This window comes from Toxoplasma gondii, chromosome VIIa (assembly GCF_000006565.2).
Source record: "Toxoplasma gondii ME49 chromosome VIIa, whole genome shotgun sequence".
NCBI classification, from domain to species: domain Eukaryota; phylum Apicomplexa; class Conoidasida; order Eucoccidiorida; family Sarcocystidae; genus Toxoplasma; species Toxoplasma gondii.
In genome coordinates, this window is record NC_031474.1 from 2,641,468 (window position 1) to 2,658,487 (window position 17,020).

The 17,020-nt window shown below is 51.3% G+C and overlaps 2 protein-coding genes across 2 annotated transcripts; one reads left to right on the forward strand and one right to left on the reverse strand.

Moving 5' to 3' along the window:
- Positions 1-1,960: 1,960 nt before the first annotated feature.
- Positions 1,961-5,241, forward strand: TGME49_203250 (hypothetical protein; the record flags this gene model as incomplete). The annotated part of the gene is made up of 1 exon (XM_002367566.2): positions 1,961-5,241. One exon carries the CDS (start codon positions 1,961-1,963, stop codon positions 4,760-4,762), a length of 2,802 nt encoding a protein of 933 aa, XP_002367607.1. The 3' UTR covers positions 4,763-5,241.
- A 1,011-nt stretch (positions 5,242-6,252) lies between these two features.
- TGME49_203240 (hypothetical protein) lies at positions 6,253-16,609 on the reverse strand. Its single transcript, XM_002367565.2, has 12 exons — positions 15,076-16,609; positions 14,571-14,760; positions 13,906-14,057; positions 13,153-13,292; positions 12,106-12,684; positions 11,557-11,697; positions 11,020-11,158; positions 10,327-10,501; positions 9,476-9,612; positions 8,722-8,790; positions 8,322-8,412; positions 6,253-7,982 (listed from the first exon to the last, which is right to left on the reverse strand). Exons 1-12 carry the CDS (start codon positions 15,334-15,336, stop codon positions 7,837-7,839), a joined length of 2,220 nt encoding a protein of 739 aa, XP_002367606.1. The 5' UTR covers positions 15,337-16,609; the 3' UTR covers positions 6,253-7,836.
- Between the last annotated feature and the right edge of the window lie 411 nt (positions 16,610-17,020).

The following is a 17,020-nucleotide window of genomic DNA, read 5'->3' on the forward strand; positions in this document are numbered from 1 at the left end:
TACCGTCAAAAGCTGTACAGAACTTGGTACAAAGAAGTACCAGCGAATGCGGTATTTCTGAACCAACCCGGACGCAAAACAAGTTGTCACACCACAACTGTTGTTTAGCATCAGATTCGAACTGTACATTGACCGTTCAACACAGGCCTCGCTTCCCCGCCACGCCATGGCATCTGTGCCTCAGTTTGTCCGATGCATTTTGGTCATATTGCGACTTCGCGTAATTAAAGAGCTTCTGGATGGAAGATACTGTCAACGCGTTAACTGTGGCCCAGCGTTCGAAATTTTGCAAGGAAATGTCCATCGTGGGGATGCTTCCGACGTTCAACCCTTCCTCGAACGCTGCGTATGTTGTTCCGCTAAAGACTATTGATATGACGTATGTGATATTGAGGTGATCGGGTAGGCTCCCGCGGTGTATTGTGACGGTCGCACATGCCGGGACGATCGACAGAATCTAACGGCGGCGAAGTTCACTCTGTGTTGAGACTGCGCTAACAGTATCTCAGCCAATTTGTCTTGCATGCGAGCATGTGCAGGTTAAGCCACCGAACAATGACGCAAAGATGATCACAAAATAAGTGCTGGCTAAACGAGAGGGAGGCCCTCGAACTGAGCAAGCTGCAGGTGCTGTTGAAGAGGGGCACCGTGCCTGTAGCATGCTTACCAGAAAGTTACAATTAGGTCTGGTTTGGTAGCCAGCTGCAAATGCCGTCAATACCCGCAGTTGTGTGCGAGCCAAAACACTGCCTGTCGCCTACAGTGGCATATGCGAACAAGGAGGGTACATCGCAGCTACACCTGGTGTCAGTTACAAGAGTGATATCAGAAGCTGCAAGTAGCGCAACCGACATCGAGTAAGTGTTCAACAAGTAAACAGTAATATGGGAGAAATGAGATGTGTACGCATTACAGTCATGCTTTCAAGTGTTTTCCGCAACCATACACGAGAATTGCAAAGCCCCTGCGTCTCGAGTAAACCAATACCGGGTGGGTGTAGGACTGCTGGAATTAAGGAGATAACAGCATCCACCCGCCTACATGAAGACAGCCTACAAACGTAGACGAATTCGGAGGCTGTCGGCAGTAGGCGAAAGCAACAGCGATTGTTTTCCAGCACCTGAGACGAGAACGCTTGTGACGAAGCCTCATATGCCATGCTTGTTGTCCGTTTCACCTGCTGGTCACGAACCATCTTTTCTCTGCGTTCTCTATTATGCACACTTTGTGGCTTGCAGTTCTCTGGCGTAGACGTTTAGCCAGAAGTAGAGTGTGGCTGCGGCTGTGCCGAGAAAAAGGCCACACCCCCGTGGCAGGCTGTTTTTCACCGATCCGTGAATTCTAAGCTGTCCAGTACCCTTCTAGAAGCTACATTGCTGGACGAAGACTGGCTAGCTCAAGAAGGGGAAAGCAGAAGTCACTAAGTGAACTGGAATGGATGTGGATGTAGGTCTCCCTACACCAGAGCCGCTTGCCGCGAGCACACAGCGGGAAGACCTGGCAAGACGGGTTGCTTTTTGGTTCTTTGCATGAACACTATGGCTGCGTAACTCTTTCCAATGTGGTTTCCACCCAGCTGCATTTTGTGTTGGAAATGTTGTTTTATGTTTTGTATCATATGGTGACCATGCACCTTCAATTGTTCCTGTTATCCCTGTTTTTTCCATCTTAGCGGCACTAGCAGCACGCCGTTGGTCAGCGATGCGTCGGCTGAGCTTATCCCCTGGTGTGATCACGCTATGCGCGAAACATTTTCCGCACGAATTCTTCCGGCTTTCCACACGCTGTTTCAATCTGTCCCTCCGTCAAGCCACTGCCCTGTAGGTCGACCACACGTTCACCTCGCAAAACGTCAGGCGGACGTCGAACACGCCAGAACGCGTCTGTGTGTGGCTCAACCATATTCCTGTCACATTTGGCTGGCTTCCACTCTCATAACTCATGCACGGCTACCGAATCGATGGTGTCTTCTCGTGTGTGCCCAGAGTGTCGGCCCAACCGAAACTGCAGTAACATGGCGAACAGTCAGGATATCGTGATGCCGGGCACAAACGGTGTAAATCTGTCCGCACTTTCCGCTGCTGTGCACAACTTGCTGTTGCTCGATCCCGCTCAAGAAGCTGTACCACGAAACGGCGTGACATCAGTGCCATCAGTGGTCAACGCCGACGGCGTCGCCGTGTTGAAGTCTTGTGGCGGTATTCAACCCTCAGATCGGAAGCCTACGGAGCAATCAAGTCAACTTTCGAGTGAATTCTTTGCAGCAAACGAAGAGTCCGCATCTCATCGTTCGTTTCCTGCGTCTGTTGACGAGACAATAATTCCAGAAGGCACTGGTACGGTTGCCGTCCTCCAGCAAATGGCCGGTGGTCTCAGCTTGCTCGCTTTCCCAAGTCGCTCTGGAGAAGTGCCAAGACATCTCCCGCAGGAGACTGGAGTCACCTTAAGCGCCGAGGCGAGCCCCGACAGAAACAGGCCAGATGAGGATGGGAGTTCAGAGAGAAACGGCCTGACCGCCAAATCCGTCAGCAAATACTTGAGTGGTCCTAGCCAAGGCGAGGAACGGACTCGGAGCACTAGCAAACAAAGAAAAACTCCCGGTACCAAGGCGGTATCGGCATTGCGAGACCACCCTAAGTCATCATCTGCAGGTGCCAGGCCTTCCAGCAAAAATGACATTCGAGTGCGTGCGGCAAAGAAGCGAGACCGCGGCCACCGCAAACCAGGGGACCAAAGGATTGAACGGCGGGGAGAAAGGGGTGTGCTTCACCAAACCACCAAGCCAGGCACACGCCGAAAAGCCGAGGAGCCGACTCCCAAGAAACTGAGACGGTCAAGTGCGGGTAGTGCCGTACGAGGGGAGGCAGGGGATGGCTCTGCAGGTTGCAAGCACTCGCAACAAAGCCACCAAATAGGTGGCATTGCCGCTACAACAGTGCGACGAAGAGACTTGACAGCAACAACGCCGGTTTCTAAGCCAGGCTGTCCCTCCCCGGGAGTTGCAAATGAAGAGGCCTGTGAAAGGACCAATCAGAGAACACATCAGACAGGACCCAACGGCGAAAATCATTGGATTCGCGGGGTTGACGCAACAGACGTCGCTGACAGTGCAGCTCCTGCTGTCCTTTCTCTGGACGAAATTGCGTTTTCTTCCTCTGACGAAGACGCAGCTTCGAACTCAGAACCTGAAACCAAGGCTACTCGTCGCAAGAGTAAGCTAGCGAAGCAGTCGAAAAAGAGTAAAGCTCCAAAGCCATTGGCATCTGTTGCCAACCCTGACGGACATGCTCCTCTCCCATCTGGCATCCATACCCTCCCAGGAGATTCCCCTTCAGATGCTGCTGCGCTACGAGGTGACACAAAACAAGCACCAGGTGGAGAAGGCTCTACACGAACCACACACACGGGCGAAATAGCGGCACCGAATGTGATCCGAAGGCGACGGTCGGCAAGGCTCCACGAGCAAGAAGCGTGGGAACAGCCACTTCAAACGCCCGTGTCTTTTCCGACACCTCCTACTACTTCGTGTGAGACGACCGTGCCAGCATTTCGTGCGAAAAGCAAAGCCCTGATCCAGACAGGAAAGGAACAGCGCCTGGATACTGACATGCGAGGAATGGAAGCAGGGGGCTTGGCGGGGCATGCGCCGAGACAGACTGTTCGAAGGGAGAGAGATACGCAGGGAAAAGACACAACGAACGCTGCTGTTAACCAAACAGATAACTTTGGAGGCCTTACACACAGCGGCAATGAAATACCTTGGAACTGTGGGCGATTCACAGAGACCCGCGAATGTGCTTCAGGAGCTACAGGCGACTCGGCGCTTCTTCACAACCATCTGATCCGCCCAGTGCAAGTGTTCGCTGGTCTTTCACGAAATCCGGCGCCGTTTTCCTCATGCTCTCGCAAAGCCGGTGACGTTTCCCACTCTGTCATGCCTGTTGCCACGGATGCAGACATGATCTGTGTGAGGCCGCCGATTCTGGGTTCTGAGTTGGCAGTCGTCGTGCCGATGTGCTCACGTTACCCCGCTACACCGGAACTCACACACCGTTCTTCGTGCTCTGCCTCCTACGCCAGGCTTTGTCTCGACAAAGACCGCATGTTTCAGCCAGGCTCTCAGCCAGTCGAGTCCTGTGTCTCAACTGCTTTGAACGGCGTCGTTGCTGAATCGTCAGAGAGCCGATTCGTACCGCACTGCACGCGCTTTCTGGGCGTACCTGTGGACAGGGTTGGCCAAGGGGCGGCAGAGGAAAGGAAGCGAAAAATTCGAAATAGATCCTCACTCCCCTCGTCTAGCTCTCCACAGCTAAGTCGTCTTTCACGGACCCCAACTCGCTTACGAAACCCGGCAAACCCGAGTGGAGCTGCCAGCCTGGTGCAGACACGTCTCGTTGACCACGAAGTCGAGCTCCTTCGCCTGCGTTTGCGCCACGCCCGCGAACGACGGTGCCTGAAACGAAGAATATGCCAAGTGCAACTCGGCCACAAAGAGGCTCTGGAGCAATTAGAACGCGACTTCCGCAGTGAGATGTACAAGCTGGAACGTCGTCAGATGCTACAAGAAGAGCGCCACGACAGCGAACTGCGCAAACTGGAGGAGCGCCACATGAAACGGGACGTGGACAGGGTCGTGAAACTTCTGGGTCAGCTGCGGCAGAGAATCAGCGCACGGAAAAGCACGACACCCGAAACGCAACCCAGGAAACTGTCAAACGCCACTGGACGCCCACCTGCCACAAAGACTGAAATGGAGACTTAGTGCAGAAACCCAGGTCAAGAAACACCGTTTCCCACTGCACACAGCATGCGAAACCATCGGCACCTCCATGACTAGAAAAAGCAGTCGATTGAAAAGCAGCACAGAAAATGCCCAAAGGATGAATGCAGCTCTACCACTGTTCGTACTTGCGTTCGTAGTTACACGATACGGCCGTGTCAGTTGCCACAGTGTGGAAGGAAAAGTATCGATCCTTCCGCGTTGGCAGACACTTCAACAGAACACATGAGTACGAATGGACATGCATACACTCGCATGACGCGAATATGGTGACTGTTAAAGTGCAAGCGGTTTTGCACCCGTCCATTCGTGGAGTTCATGTGGAAGAAGCGTTTTGTTGTTCTTCACGGAGTGTCCAACAAAGCAACGCACGCCCTAAGGCAACTCTTAGGGAGTCCGTGGCGTTGCATGTGTGCCGTTGCCGTGGATGAAACAACCTGACGTCCAGTCTGTGGATTTAGAATACTAAAGACAAAGAATATGGAGGACGCGACGGTCGGCCTCTCTGTGCAAGCAAATGACAGGATAGTCCGGTGGTTCCCTCTCGCAAGTTTCCTGCAAATGACGTCGGATTAGCTACAGCTGTGGGTAGTCCAGTTTTTGCATTCTAGCCAACGACCGAAAATGTTACTCAAAACACTCCCGCATTTTCCATTTAGCCCGAAGCTCCCCAGATCCCTCCGGCTGAGAGTCGGCTCTAGTAATGGATCCAAGATACATTCCGGTAGGACGGTTTGCGAATCACCGAGGCGATGGTAGAGGTGTTCACATTGCACAGATTCGATGTCACAGCGCTGTAACACAACCTTCACAGAACAACTTGGCCCGCAAACACTGCTGCAGTCACTAGGCAAAACAACCCTATTTCACGTGGAAAGTATCGAATGTCATTTTCGAGTGGTTGGCTTGTTGAGCATGCAACACCCTGAATTCCCATTCTGCAGCTACTTGTCTAGCTAGACGTTGGACGGTAGCAAATGCACCACAGTGCATCTGAACCATATGTAAACACTGTCTGGCTCCACTCGGAAGACGATCCAAATTTCGTACTTCTTTCATTTTAGCACTGTGAAGGCTCTGTTCGAAAAATGGTTGCACAACGCGGTCTCCTCGCGTGGTGCATGTCAAGCACTTGCAGGCAGACACTGCTGACATGCTACCGTCTACAGCATGACTAACATTCTGCAGGCTCAGCCGTCTTCCCCGGCCGTTCCTGCTCTAGAACGGACCGGCAAAATGCCATGAAACCCCATTGTTTAGCGCCTGTGCTCCGACTTGCTTGAGAACCGACTCAACTTGACGTTTCTGCGTGCTGGCTTCTAAAGAAAGAGCTTCGAACGCTCGTGCAATATGTATAAAGATGCTCAGCTGCGCTCGCATCTTGCCGCTGCGTTTTGCCTCTGCGATTCCTGTTTTCCTAAAAAAAAACTTCGAACGGCCACATGTTCAACGTGGTGCGAATGCCAGTGGCTCACCAAAACGCATTTTTTTTATCGATGGTGGTCCGTGAGCTCTCCGGGTTTGCACGACTCACTGGGAGCCAGCCAGTTCCACCAAACGCGAAAATCACCATGACACAACGCACACGTTTTGCACGAGGCTGCGCCACACACAACACACGGCCGCCAAGATGTCAAGAAGACCGCGGCGACAATAAAAACGGGGAAACGAAGAGTCCGCCTTCCCCGTCTTTGTCAGAACAACTCAAAGTCAACGATCCCACAAGGTGCGGGCGTACCTGAATTCACGAAACGCTGAAGCGAGAAAACGATTACCTGTTTACTCGATCCCAACCCGATTTGAATCGTGCACCACAGAAAGGTCCTGACCGTCCGCTTCACCGACGGGCGCTTGTGTTGCAGAAAAATCCCTTTCTTCCACACTACTCTCACCCGCCCGAAAGACATTAACACGCTTTTGCTCCTCTAAACGGACGACGAATCTCAGACAAGGTACCGCATTCTCCACCGGAGAATACGAATGACCTTTTTTCCTGAAAAGCCTCCCGAAACGCATACACTCGCGTTTCGCTGCGTTCCTTTTCTCTGCAACAGGGGGTTTGCCTCCGGAGGATTGGCCATCTCGACGCGTTTTTCACCCGACAAACATGCAAAGCAGCGTTCCTGGCGATCGATATTCTTCTCCCGACTCTTCCTGTCACAAGACGCACTTGCGGTTCTTGTGACCAAGAGATTACCCCTGAGTTCCGTAATTCCCATCCTTCAATTCGTTTCCCTCCGCAAAAAACTCCACACAAACCGATATGCACCTACACCGCTCGCACTCACCATACAGCTCTGTCTCACACACATCCTTATTTATAAAAGCATATCTACGTCTCAATAGAATTACACACCCTGAATATATATATATACCTACATACATTTATATATCTGTCTGTACAGACACACGTACACCTATACGTGTAAGCTTAGCCTTCAGATACGCACTTGCAACTTAATGGCACAACATCTTTTCCGTAAAGAAGATTTGATTCCTCGCAATTTCCCCGCGCCCTTGTTTACTGCCACTGAATTTCTGCGAATTTTGAGTAACCGCAAATCCAGACAGGAACTTCGATTTCCGCATGTATTGGAGCCTCTGTCCGGTCGCTACATAACACCGAGAAAGACGCGTATCCCTCGTCGAACGATCTCTCCGATCACTTCTTGCTCCGTTCTCCGTCTCGTTAACACACCGTCCTTTTCGCTTGGAAATCGGTTCTACAGTTCACCTTTTGTCTTCACAGGCCTCCTGTGCCTTCTCGCCTTTCCGCCGCCTCGTCCTTCGTTCCTCCGCATTCCCTCTTTCCTGACCAACAGTCGCCCCCCTCTCTTCCCGCTCCTCTCTGTCGGCAACGTCCTCAGTTCTCGTTGTCCTCCACATGGCGTTCCCTGTCATGCTCTCCCACGAGTTCTCTGTTTCTATCCTTTCCCCGCAACTGGGTTAGTTCCTGCATCTTCCACCTTTGTTCACCTCTCAGCAGAGTGCTCTCGTCGCCACTGTCACGGCTCTTTAAACGAATCGACAAAGACCGAGGAAACCCCGTAGGAGCCTCAAGCTGCTCGAGGGATGAAGGGTGAAGCTACGAGGTTCTGCCGCGTGCGCCGCTGGTGGCGCAGACGCAAGTAGGCGAGGCAGACAATGCCGAAGCGGAGACAAGGACTCAAAACGGGCATCCGGTGAATGAGAAGAAGAACCGCTAAAAAACAAAGCAAATAAAAACGCAGAAAACGACACACACGCATGCAGATAAACAGCGCAGAGACGACACACCAATGTCAAAATGGCAGGTGAAAATATGCAGACACCCACATAAAAAAGACGAACGGCATACCAATAAGGCTCATATATATATATATATATATATATATGTATATATATATATATATATATATATATATATATGGATGAAGGCATCGCCACATAGTCACACTCGCAGAGGTCCATGAATAGATCCCTGCGAGCACACACATGTACGTGAGTTAAATGCATGCGCATGAGTGTACGTCTGCGTCTCTGCTTGCGAAAAAACAGTTACCTGCGCCGCCGCAGCCAAAACGCAGCGCCAGGGCTGTGATGTCGGGTCGGTAGAAGGAGAGGAGCGAGAGCAGCCAGAGCACGCCAACAATCTGTGAAAAGAATCAAAAGAAACGGAATGTAGGCTTTGACAAGTGACGAACACCTGCAGAACCCACTCACACGCATGCTTACATACAACGGCATCACCGCTTCTTCTCGATGTGCACTGCACTTCACTCCATGCTACGGTGAGCGCACAGTTACAGACGCAAAAAACAAATCTGAAGTCGTAAACCAGGCACACTAAATGTGAGCGCTACAGTTGTGGATCGAAAAACAGTTGTCCACAGACAGTGTCTACTTCTAACGTGATAAATAACAACACACGGTTGGGAGTTTACGCCTCCACAGAAACTAACCATTTCTCTCCGCTGTCGCAATTTCTCGTGTGCATACAGAATGGCTGCTGTCACCCTCAGAAGGCGTTTCTGCGCACAACAACAGAAGAGGCAACTCAACGATGAAAAGCCGGACCCTACGTAAAGCAACTTAACCGCAGAAATGACCCGACACAGACGCATATATATATATATATATACTATACATATAAACATATACGTGGATGTAGGTAGACATGTGTACGTATCTGGTTGGTGTCTGTGTGAGGTATGACCATGTCAACAAATATATGCATCTACATATATCTGTCTGTTTACGAACACTTGCAGGTACAAAAGGACTGTCGGGGTTGCTACGTCGATTTACGTACAAGAATACGCAGTTTTACGCAGGCACGCGCCTTCGTCGGTCGGAATGTGCAAACATGTATGTATGCCATGACGATCCCTCCCACAATAAACGGCGTCCCAAAGTTTCGCTGGCAGCGGCAGAATTGTCGACGAAAACGCAAGACGCTTGGAAAGAGCAAAGCCTCGAGAAAACCTCCTCCACACACTGTCACTAACACATTCATGCATACACACTTATGCATATATATATATATATATATACAAATATACAAATATACATATATATATATATATATGAATATGCTTGTGTGGACACATGCATATGCCTTGACAAGTACACAGCACTTGAGTAGCGACGAGTACGCATGAGCCTCAAGAGCCACTGTCTGTCTCTCTTGAATTTCAAGTGAGACGTTTTCCTCACATGGGCTCTGCGAAGTTGGAGATGAAGAGACTGAGGCACCGCGGAACTGAGGAGTGACTTGAGGAGAGAATCCTCCATTGTCGCTTCGTCGGAGTGTTGCTGATTCTCGAATGCCTGCAGCGAGGACGGTTTTTGCCCTGTGGATGGAGACAAAAATCCAAAGACGATCTCACAGCGGTGGAAAGGGAGACAAGAGCTTGGAGTATCGGGAAATGCTCCTTCTCTTTCGTCCTTGACTTTTCCTCGTTCCTTCTTCTTCCTCGGTCCCGTCTGAGTTGCGTGATACGCATTGTTTTGACACGTACTGGGTCTGCCACGAGAACGAGTGACATGTCCCTGTCTAGACAGCACGACGCAAAACTGTCGATCTGTTGTGCGTATGCATGCATGCAGATGCTCTCGGCAGGGGAACGTCTTGGCATTTCCAGCGCGAATTTCGGTCCACACATCACGCGCGACTCCTCTACATGTGTGGTCCCTGCGTTCTTCCACGCCTTTTTTTCCTCTTGTCAGAACAAACGCATGCAGACAGCGAGACATGGCATCTGGCTCAGAATCCTGCGTTGCTCTCCCCACGAAGAAAGGAAATCTACAGCTCTGTACGGTCTTAGACGCAGGCGGCGTTGACTCGTGTGCCGAGCTCGCCGTATAAAACGCGCGTACAGCAGGCGTCGACTTCCCACTGCCATGTCCGCCCTCCACACCTCTGCCAGTTCCGCAGATACGCACGTTCGCTCTAGACCTGCTTCGCGCAACAGAAATGCCTTCTCTATTTCATAAACAGGACTCAAATCACAGAAATGTCTCTTCCTTCTCTGCCTTGCCGGTCGGGGGGTTGCGTCTCTCCGTACCTGTCAGCTGGGATTCTGCGCCTTTTCCAGGCTCGATTTTCTCCGTCTGTGCGTCGGTATCGAGTGCGGCTGCCGGAGGCTTTCTCTTCGCGTCTGTCAAAACAGAAGCTGCAGCAATCGCTGCTTCTGAGGTGTTAGATAGCGGAGTGAGGGAGAGCATGAGGCACAAGACACCCTGAAAAAAGGAAGAATTCACAGAAGAAAACAAACCAACTCAGTGGTAACGGCAAAGCGAAAACCGAGACACGGGAACCCCAGATGTTCCAGAGACACACTGGAAGCGACGAGGTAACAAGAACCACATGCATGTACTGGGACGACACCCCTTAAAAACTTAAAGAACATGTATATATATATATATATATATATGCACGTGTGTGTGTAAGAATTTAAATAAATGTTACATATACATTTATAATTATATATATATGTATATGTATATGTACATGGACAGACAGAAAGATACAGGTGCTAATATGCGTGTACGCAACAGATGCATGCACACATAAAGGTACTTTTGTTCTCCACATGTATGGAGACAAGGAGTTTTCTGTTTCAATTTGCATTGTTTCTGACGGGTTCCTTGAGTCTGTTGAATTTCGTGTGTTTTCGTAGAATTCCCGTTTGCGCAGAGCTCTTTGCCCCGTGGATGTTCCGGCATGCCTAGAGAGTTTGCCTTGGTTCACAGCTCACCATCAAAAGGAAGAAAAGAGCGAAACTCATCTGGGGTTGCGCAGTGGCCAAGAGAACCCCCGCGAGACAGCACGAAGACACAAAGGGATTCTCCCAAGACGGAATTGCAGAAACGGTCTCAACCAGACCGCTCAGCACGCTGTACACACGCCGGAAACGGGCAAGCGAGGACACACATACGGAAACAAAGAGACGCAACGATGAACGAGTCAGCAGAAACAAAGGGCAAACGGCGAAAAGAAGCGAATGTCAAACACAGCAACGCCATACGGATGTTTCGTCGACGTCGACAAGTCAAGGAAAATGTATGTCCTACACCCGGTGACAAATCTCACACGGCATATGTACACTAATGTATATATATGTATATACACACGTATGTATATATGTGTATATATGTATCTATGAATATATATGTAAATATGTATATATAGAGCTAAAAATATTCTGAACGCTGAGTCATTCATCACATGCAAAAACTAGACACACATGTACAGAAAAGGGAGAAAATGCTTTCTTCTTGAAATAAAGAATTACCAGTCCCATGCGAGGTATTTTAGGCGCTTTGCGTCGTGCCAAAGTTTCCGGAAATTCAGGGGAGGAAGATAAGCCTCGTCTGCGGAGTCGACGATCGGCAGAGCCAAGGCACACATCTCGGAGAACCAGCTTCCTTGAGATCTGAAGACGCAGGACGAACGGATCATCCGACAACTTGAATCAAAAGACATCTTTTCAGGCGACACAGTGTCACTGACTCTTCCTCCCTCCATATCGATATTCTTCTCTCAGAAGTGCGTTTTCTCTGTCTCGCCTTGTACGTCCTCCTCCCTCTTCCGACGCACGTCTCCTGCCCGGTGGTGTCGCTCTCTGTCTGCTTCTTGCGTTGCGGCCCTGCGCTTCTCGTCTCCCACCTGACTCCCCTCTTCTACTCGATTCTCTCCTTCTTCGGTCTCTCCTTTCTTCTTCTGCTCCTCCCCCGTGTTCTTCCCCGGCCTCCCTCTTTCTTCCTTCGCTGCACCTCTCGCCCCTGCATCGGCTTCGACTTTATAAATCTGCTTCGACGCCTTCCTCCAACGCTGGTCTTACTTCTCAGAGCCGACGCGACCCTTGGGAGTGCGTCCGACGACTTGCATGTTGAACAGGCAGCGGAGGCGCGGACCGCAAGAGTAGCCCTGGGGCAGGAGAGCAGGTCGCGGCTTTTCTTCCCAGTCGTCGACGACGGTGGACTTCGACTCCATCGTGAAGGAAGAAGACCTGAGGCCTGAGACCTGCGGTGCAGAAGCTGCAGCTGCGGCCGCGACGTTCACTGTGCACGTTAGCAAGTCCACGTTGCCTGCGTCGACTTTCTCTGCACTCGCTTGAGCAGCCTCCCGTGCTTCGCGCTTCGCGGGAGCGTCCACTGTGCGGGGTATGGCGTCTGTTCTCTCCTTGGAGTTGGGCTGAGCCTGCGGTCCGCCTCCCCGCCCCTCTGCCGTCTCCTTGGCGCCGCCGTCAGAGCCGCGAGACGAGGTCTCTGCGTCGAAAATCTGCTTGGTCTGCAGGAGCTGCGCCGTCGCCTCCGGAGACACCAGACGCTTCTCTCCCAGAATGAAGGGAGAGTCCAAACCCTGTCCCGAAATCCACTCCTCGTTCTCTTCGCGAAGAAACTGAGGCGGGAACTCCACTCTGCAGCGAGACGCAGAACAAAAACGCAGACACGTGACAACGAAATGGCAAGCGGCTCGTGCGGGGAAGAAAGCGAGAGACGAATGGAACAGCAGAGGTTGACAAGTTGACACGGCACAAGAGAGTTCACCGACAAACCTTGTCATCGATGTGTGAGGACCAACGATCGACTCATCCACGCATAATCCCCCAAAACGAGACGGGGAGACCAAACGTGACACAGTGAGCACGTACGCCAGGTGACTTGTCGGCCGCAGACATCCCCGACAAACACCTCCGCCTGTGAGGCAAAGAACGTAACAACTGACGATTTCCCCCCAAAACCGAGAAGATATGTCGTAGTGAACAGAGGGGTTTCAAAAATGAAGCACCTGTGTACAGACACCACGCCGCGACACACTTCGACTGTTTCTTCAGGAAACATGCACCACCACGTTTCAGAAATCCTGGCGAGACAAAACTCCTTACTCGAGGTCGTAGACCTTGGAGGGAATCATCAAGTGAATCGGCACCTCAAAAACCCCCAGAAGGTCGTCGTCTGCAATGACTCCCAGAGTCACGTCTCGATTGAAGAGTTCCACGCGCAATACGCTGTACGGCTGGTGAATCTATCCACACAGAACGCAAACTCGCACGAAAAAATGCTCGGCATTTCACAATCGCTGGCGGACTCACGCGGACGCCTTCAGCTGCAAACGATATCCAATATCGGTTGAACACAAGGCCTGACAGACACACAGTTGTCTCTCTTCTATACAGGGCGATCAGCGCATGTATTACAATCCCTTCGCTTTGAAACACACTTCCTTTTTCGCAGTAAGTGCCACCTTAAAGTAACAGAATCAGACATGCGTGAGTCGCCTCACACGTGGAAACCGAAGGTCTGAAAAAATATGATATGTCCACGCACTGCAACCAGTGAGGCGGTGTACATACACTGCCGCACATCCACAATGATTTCGCAAGCCACCTGCACGCGCAAAACTATACTAACTACACTATATCTAGATAGGTGATGAGGTATCCGGAGTGGATAAACGGCGTAGCTTGTTCCCCGCGTGGTTCTCCACGAAAAAACTGGGAGAATGTCGCGTGCATGCATGTGCATTTTTAGAGGTGCCACAGAGAGTGAAGACCCAAGACAGGCTTTTGAGCCAATTTCTGCATCCGTCTACTTTCCACCGTGCGTTTCGCTTCCCAACACTGAAAACACTCGCGGACCTGAATTTCAATGCGCTCATTGAAAATGGTATTCGGTAGTTTTGCTTCGTCCTTCTCGCCCTTGACAACCGCGGCAGTGTCGTTGATCGCCTCGGGGGAAATATCAAGAACTGCGCTGCGGTAGACGGGGACGCCGTTCAGGCTCACGCGCACTGGGAACGAAAAACGCGAGACGGGAGAAAAGCGGCGATTTTATGCAGGCTCGGGTTTACATGCATTCAAAACCGACTGCGGGAGTCATAAGGAGGACGGGGGGGAAGGTCAAGAACGTAGGGACCTTAACTGTAACATGCATTTTTGGCAGTTCCGCCTCAGCAGAGAGTGACTTTGTTGTATTTGATTTGAGGTGTACCAGAGTGGACAAACCCTCCATGTGTACAGAAACATTTACAATGTGAGAATTATAATACACGGTCTAGCTATGATCTTAATGTTGTTAATGCACGATGAAAGCCTCCTGAGTGTAGGAATCTAAGCTGCAAAGATGGCTGAAATCCAGTGCCACTCGCTCTCTCAAGCATTGCTCGGTGAGGTGGTGCACGGTAGCCACAAAAAACGTAACCGAGGCGTAATACATCATCAGAATGGGCGATGGCGTATCAAGAGTAACCCACACACGGAAATTGTGTTCTGTCAGAAAAAACCATTCCTCTGTCGTGACTCACCGTATCCTCTTGACGGTGCCAAACTGCTCACAGTGAAGTCTCGGCGTTCAGCGTGCGACAAGTTCGCTGCCTCTCCTGCCTGAGCTTCACCTCGAGGTGTCGTCAGTTGATGAAGTTCGACGGCTTCCGCCACATCTGTCACTTCTGGAAGGAGGTAAGCCAGCAAGATCTGCAGACGTCCGTACCCTTCCTGCGGACGAAGGGGAGAACAGTTGCAGTCAAAAGAAAACTCCGTTCTGCACATTTCCAGAGGTCGTCGCTCTGCGCATGGAATGCTCAGCTCAGGTCTTCAAACCAGACAAATGCACAGCGCTGTCACACTCCGCGCTCTGCAACATAGACGCACACGTCCACATACCCTACATATATACATATATATATGTATATATAGAAGTATATATATATATATATATATGTATATATATATATATATATATGTGGAGACGAGTGAACATGGATGCTTGAATCTGGAGGCATGTACAGCGCCCTTTTCAAGAGTTCTTACCGTGACGAGCCCGTCACCTGCTTCGTCGGGCTGTGCGAGGCATTTCCACCAGCCAAAGCGTCCCGGGTTGAGAGTGTCTGCCGGACTGCGGAGTTCCTGACTCAGCGCATTTGCGGCAGTTTTCGCGCCCATGACCAGATGGTGCCCGAGAGGTAGCACGACCTGAGAATTGGTTGCAGACGAACTGGGAGCTGTGCACACGATCTGGTTGTGCATGCTCCCTCGTCGAGTCGGTTCCTTGTTCGGAGCAGCAGGTGCCATTTTTTAGACAAGAAAGGCCTGTTGCGAGGAAAGCCGCGCGACCCAGCAGCAGCAGCGACAGACAGATTCTTCGGAGGAGCAGGGACCCTCCAAGGCTTTAAAGCGCACGATGTGCGAAGAAAGCAGGAAAAGCCTCCCGTCGGAAACGACTGCGGAGGAAGTCGAAAGGGCAAAGCCAGCAGCCACAGAAAAGGCGGCGGAAGAGTCGGGAACCACACCTTTTGCCCGCCCTCTTTTCCGTGAAAAGATTCGGAGGACTCAGAGTAAACTGAGAGTGTGGACTGTCAGACGGGTCACGGAAGAAGTGTCCCCGCGCAAACGAGCAGAAGCGCGATTTCTCGGTACAGGATTATTTGCGGAGCACAGGGCAACCAGCCGAAAAGCCGGCCGGCGGTTTCTTGAGTCCGGCAGGTGGAATGAGGTCGAGGAAACAGCCGCCTGGACAGATCTCCAGTCCGAATCAAAAACAGACGGCGCATTTAATTGGACGATCTTTCTCCTGGCACACATCGTTGCCTAGAGGCGACTTGTGCGTTGCTTTTTGCAAAAACGCGCCATTCTGGAAAGCAGCTGGGATTCCCTTTCCCGTCGCTCTGCCGGAAAGAAACGCTGGCAAGCTAGCGGACCGCAAGTTAACCAGCTCAAGCAGGAGAGTTCGCAGGCGTTGATGACCAGAGACGACAGTCAAAAAATGGTCAGGTTTGCTCGAGCGGTTGGGGGAAACAGTATTCAGCTTTCACAACGCAAGGCAGGCGTGTGCAGCGCGGGGGGAGGGCGGACAAGAGAGCAGAAACGCGGAAGATCTGGCGACGACGCTGACGCTTTAACGTTGAAGAGACAGGGGACGCAGAAACATTAGCCGGAAAATGCGGAAAACCGGACATTTTAAAGTGCCTCGCGAGAGAACGGCGCGGTCACCTGCAACACCCTGCAACCTGCCGCAGAGTTACTGCTGGTACAGAGAGAGTTCACTTTTGCTGGAAGAATGCCTTCCTGTTTCGGAAAAAAGGATAATCTCCTGGATGTCGTTTGGAATCTCCAGCTTTCTCGTTGAAAAAGACGCCTGCTCCTGGCGCCGATTTTTCGCTGACATGTGCGAGTAGAGGGCTACGCGCTGTGCCCCTGTGTACAGGTGACCGAACACGCGGTGGCGCTGAAAAGCATCTTTCGTTGCTTCACCACGAGTTCGGTAACCCGACGAACTGCGAAGAAGTCCGACGGAAGTGGCATGTCCTCTAAAGTCGCATGCGTTTAACCCCTTTGTAGAGCGCTAGAGAGACAGGTTTGACAGGTTTTGTGAGCTCGTGCGGAAGTGTAGCCATCCCAACTCGCGACACGGAGGAGTTTGGGGTTTTCACCTCGTCCCCAGTTGCACACGAACGGGTCCTTCCGACAACAGGCATTTCGGGCCACATTCACACCACGCTTACACGGTGTTCTTTTGATGATTGACATGTTCCGGCGGAGGCGTAGACGACAGAAACTCCAGAACTACCAAATTTTAGTTTTAAGTCCATTTGTTCTCGATACACGCAGTCCTATCACATACCTCGCCAGTGTCAGCTGGGGCGGGGCATCTTTAAGACGCGTGTTAAAGCTTAACACCTTCAAAATGTGGTTCATACGCGCTCAAATGCGCTGTGAATAAACCGCTGAATGAAATCTATTCCCCTAAAGTGAAAAC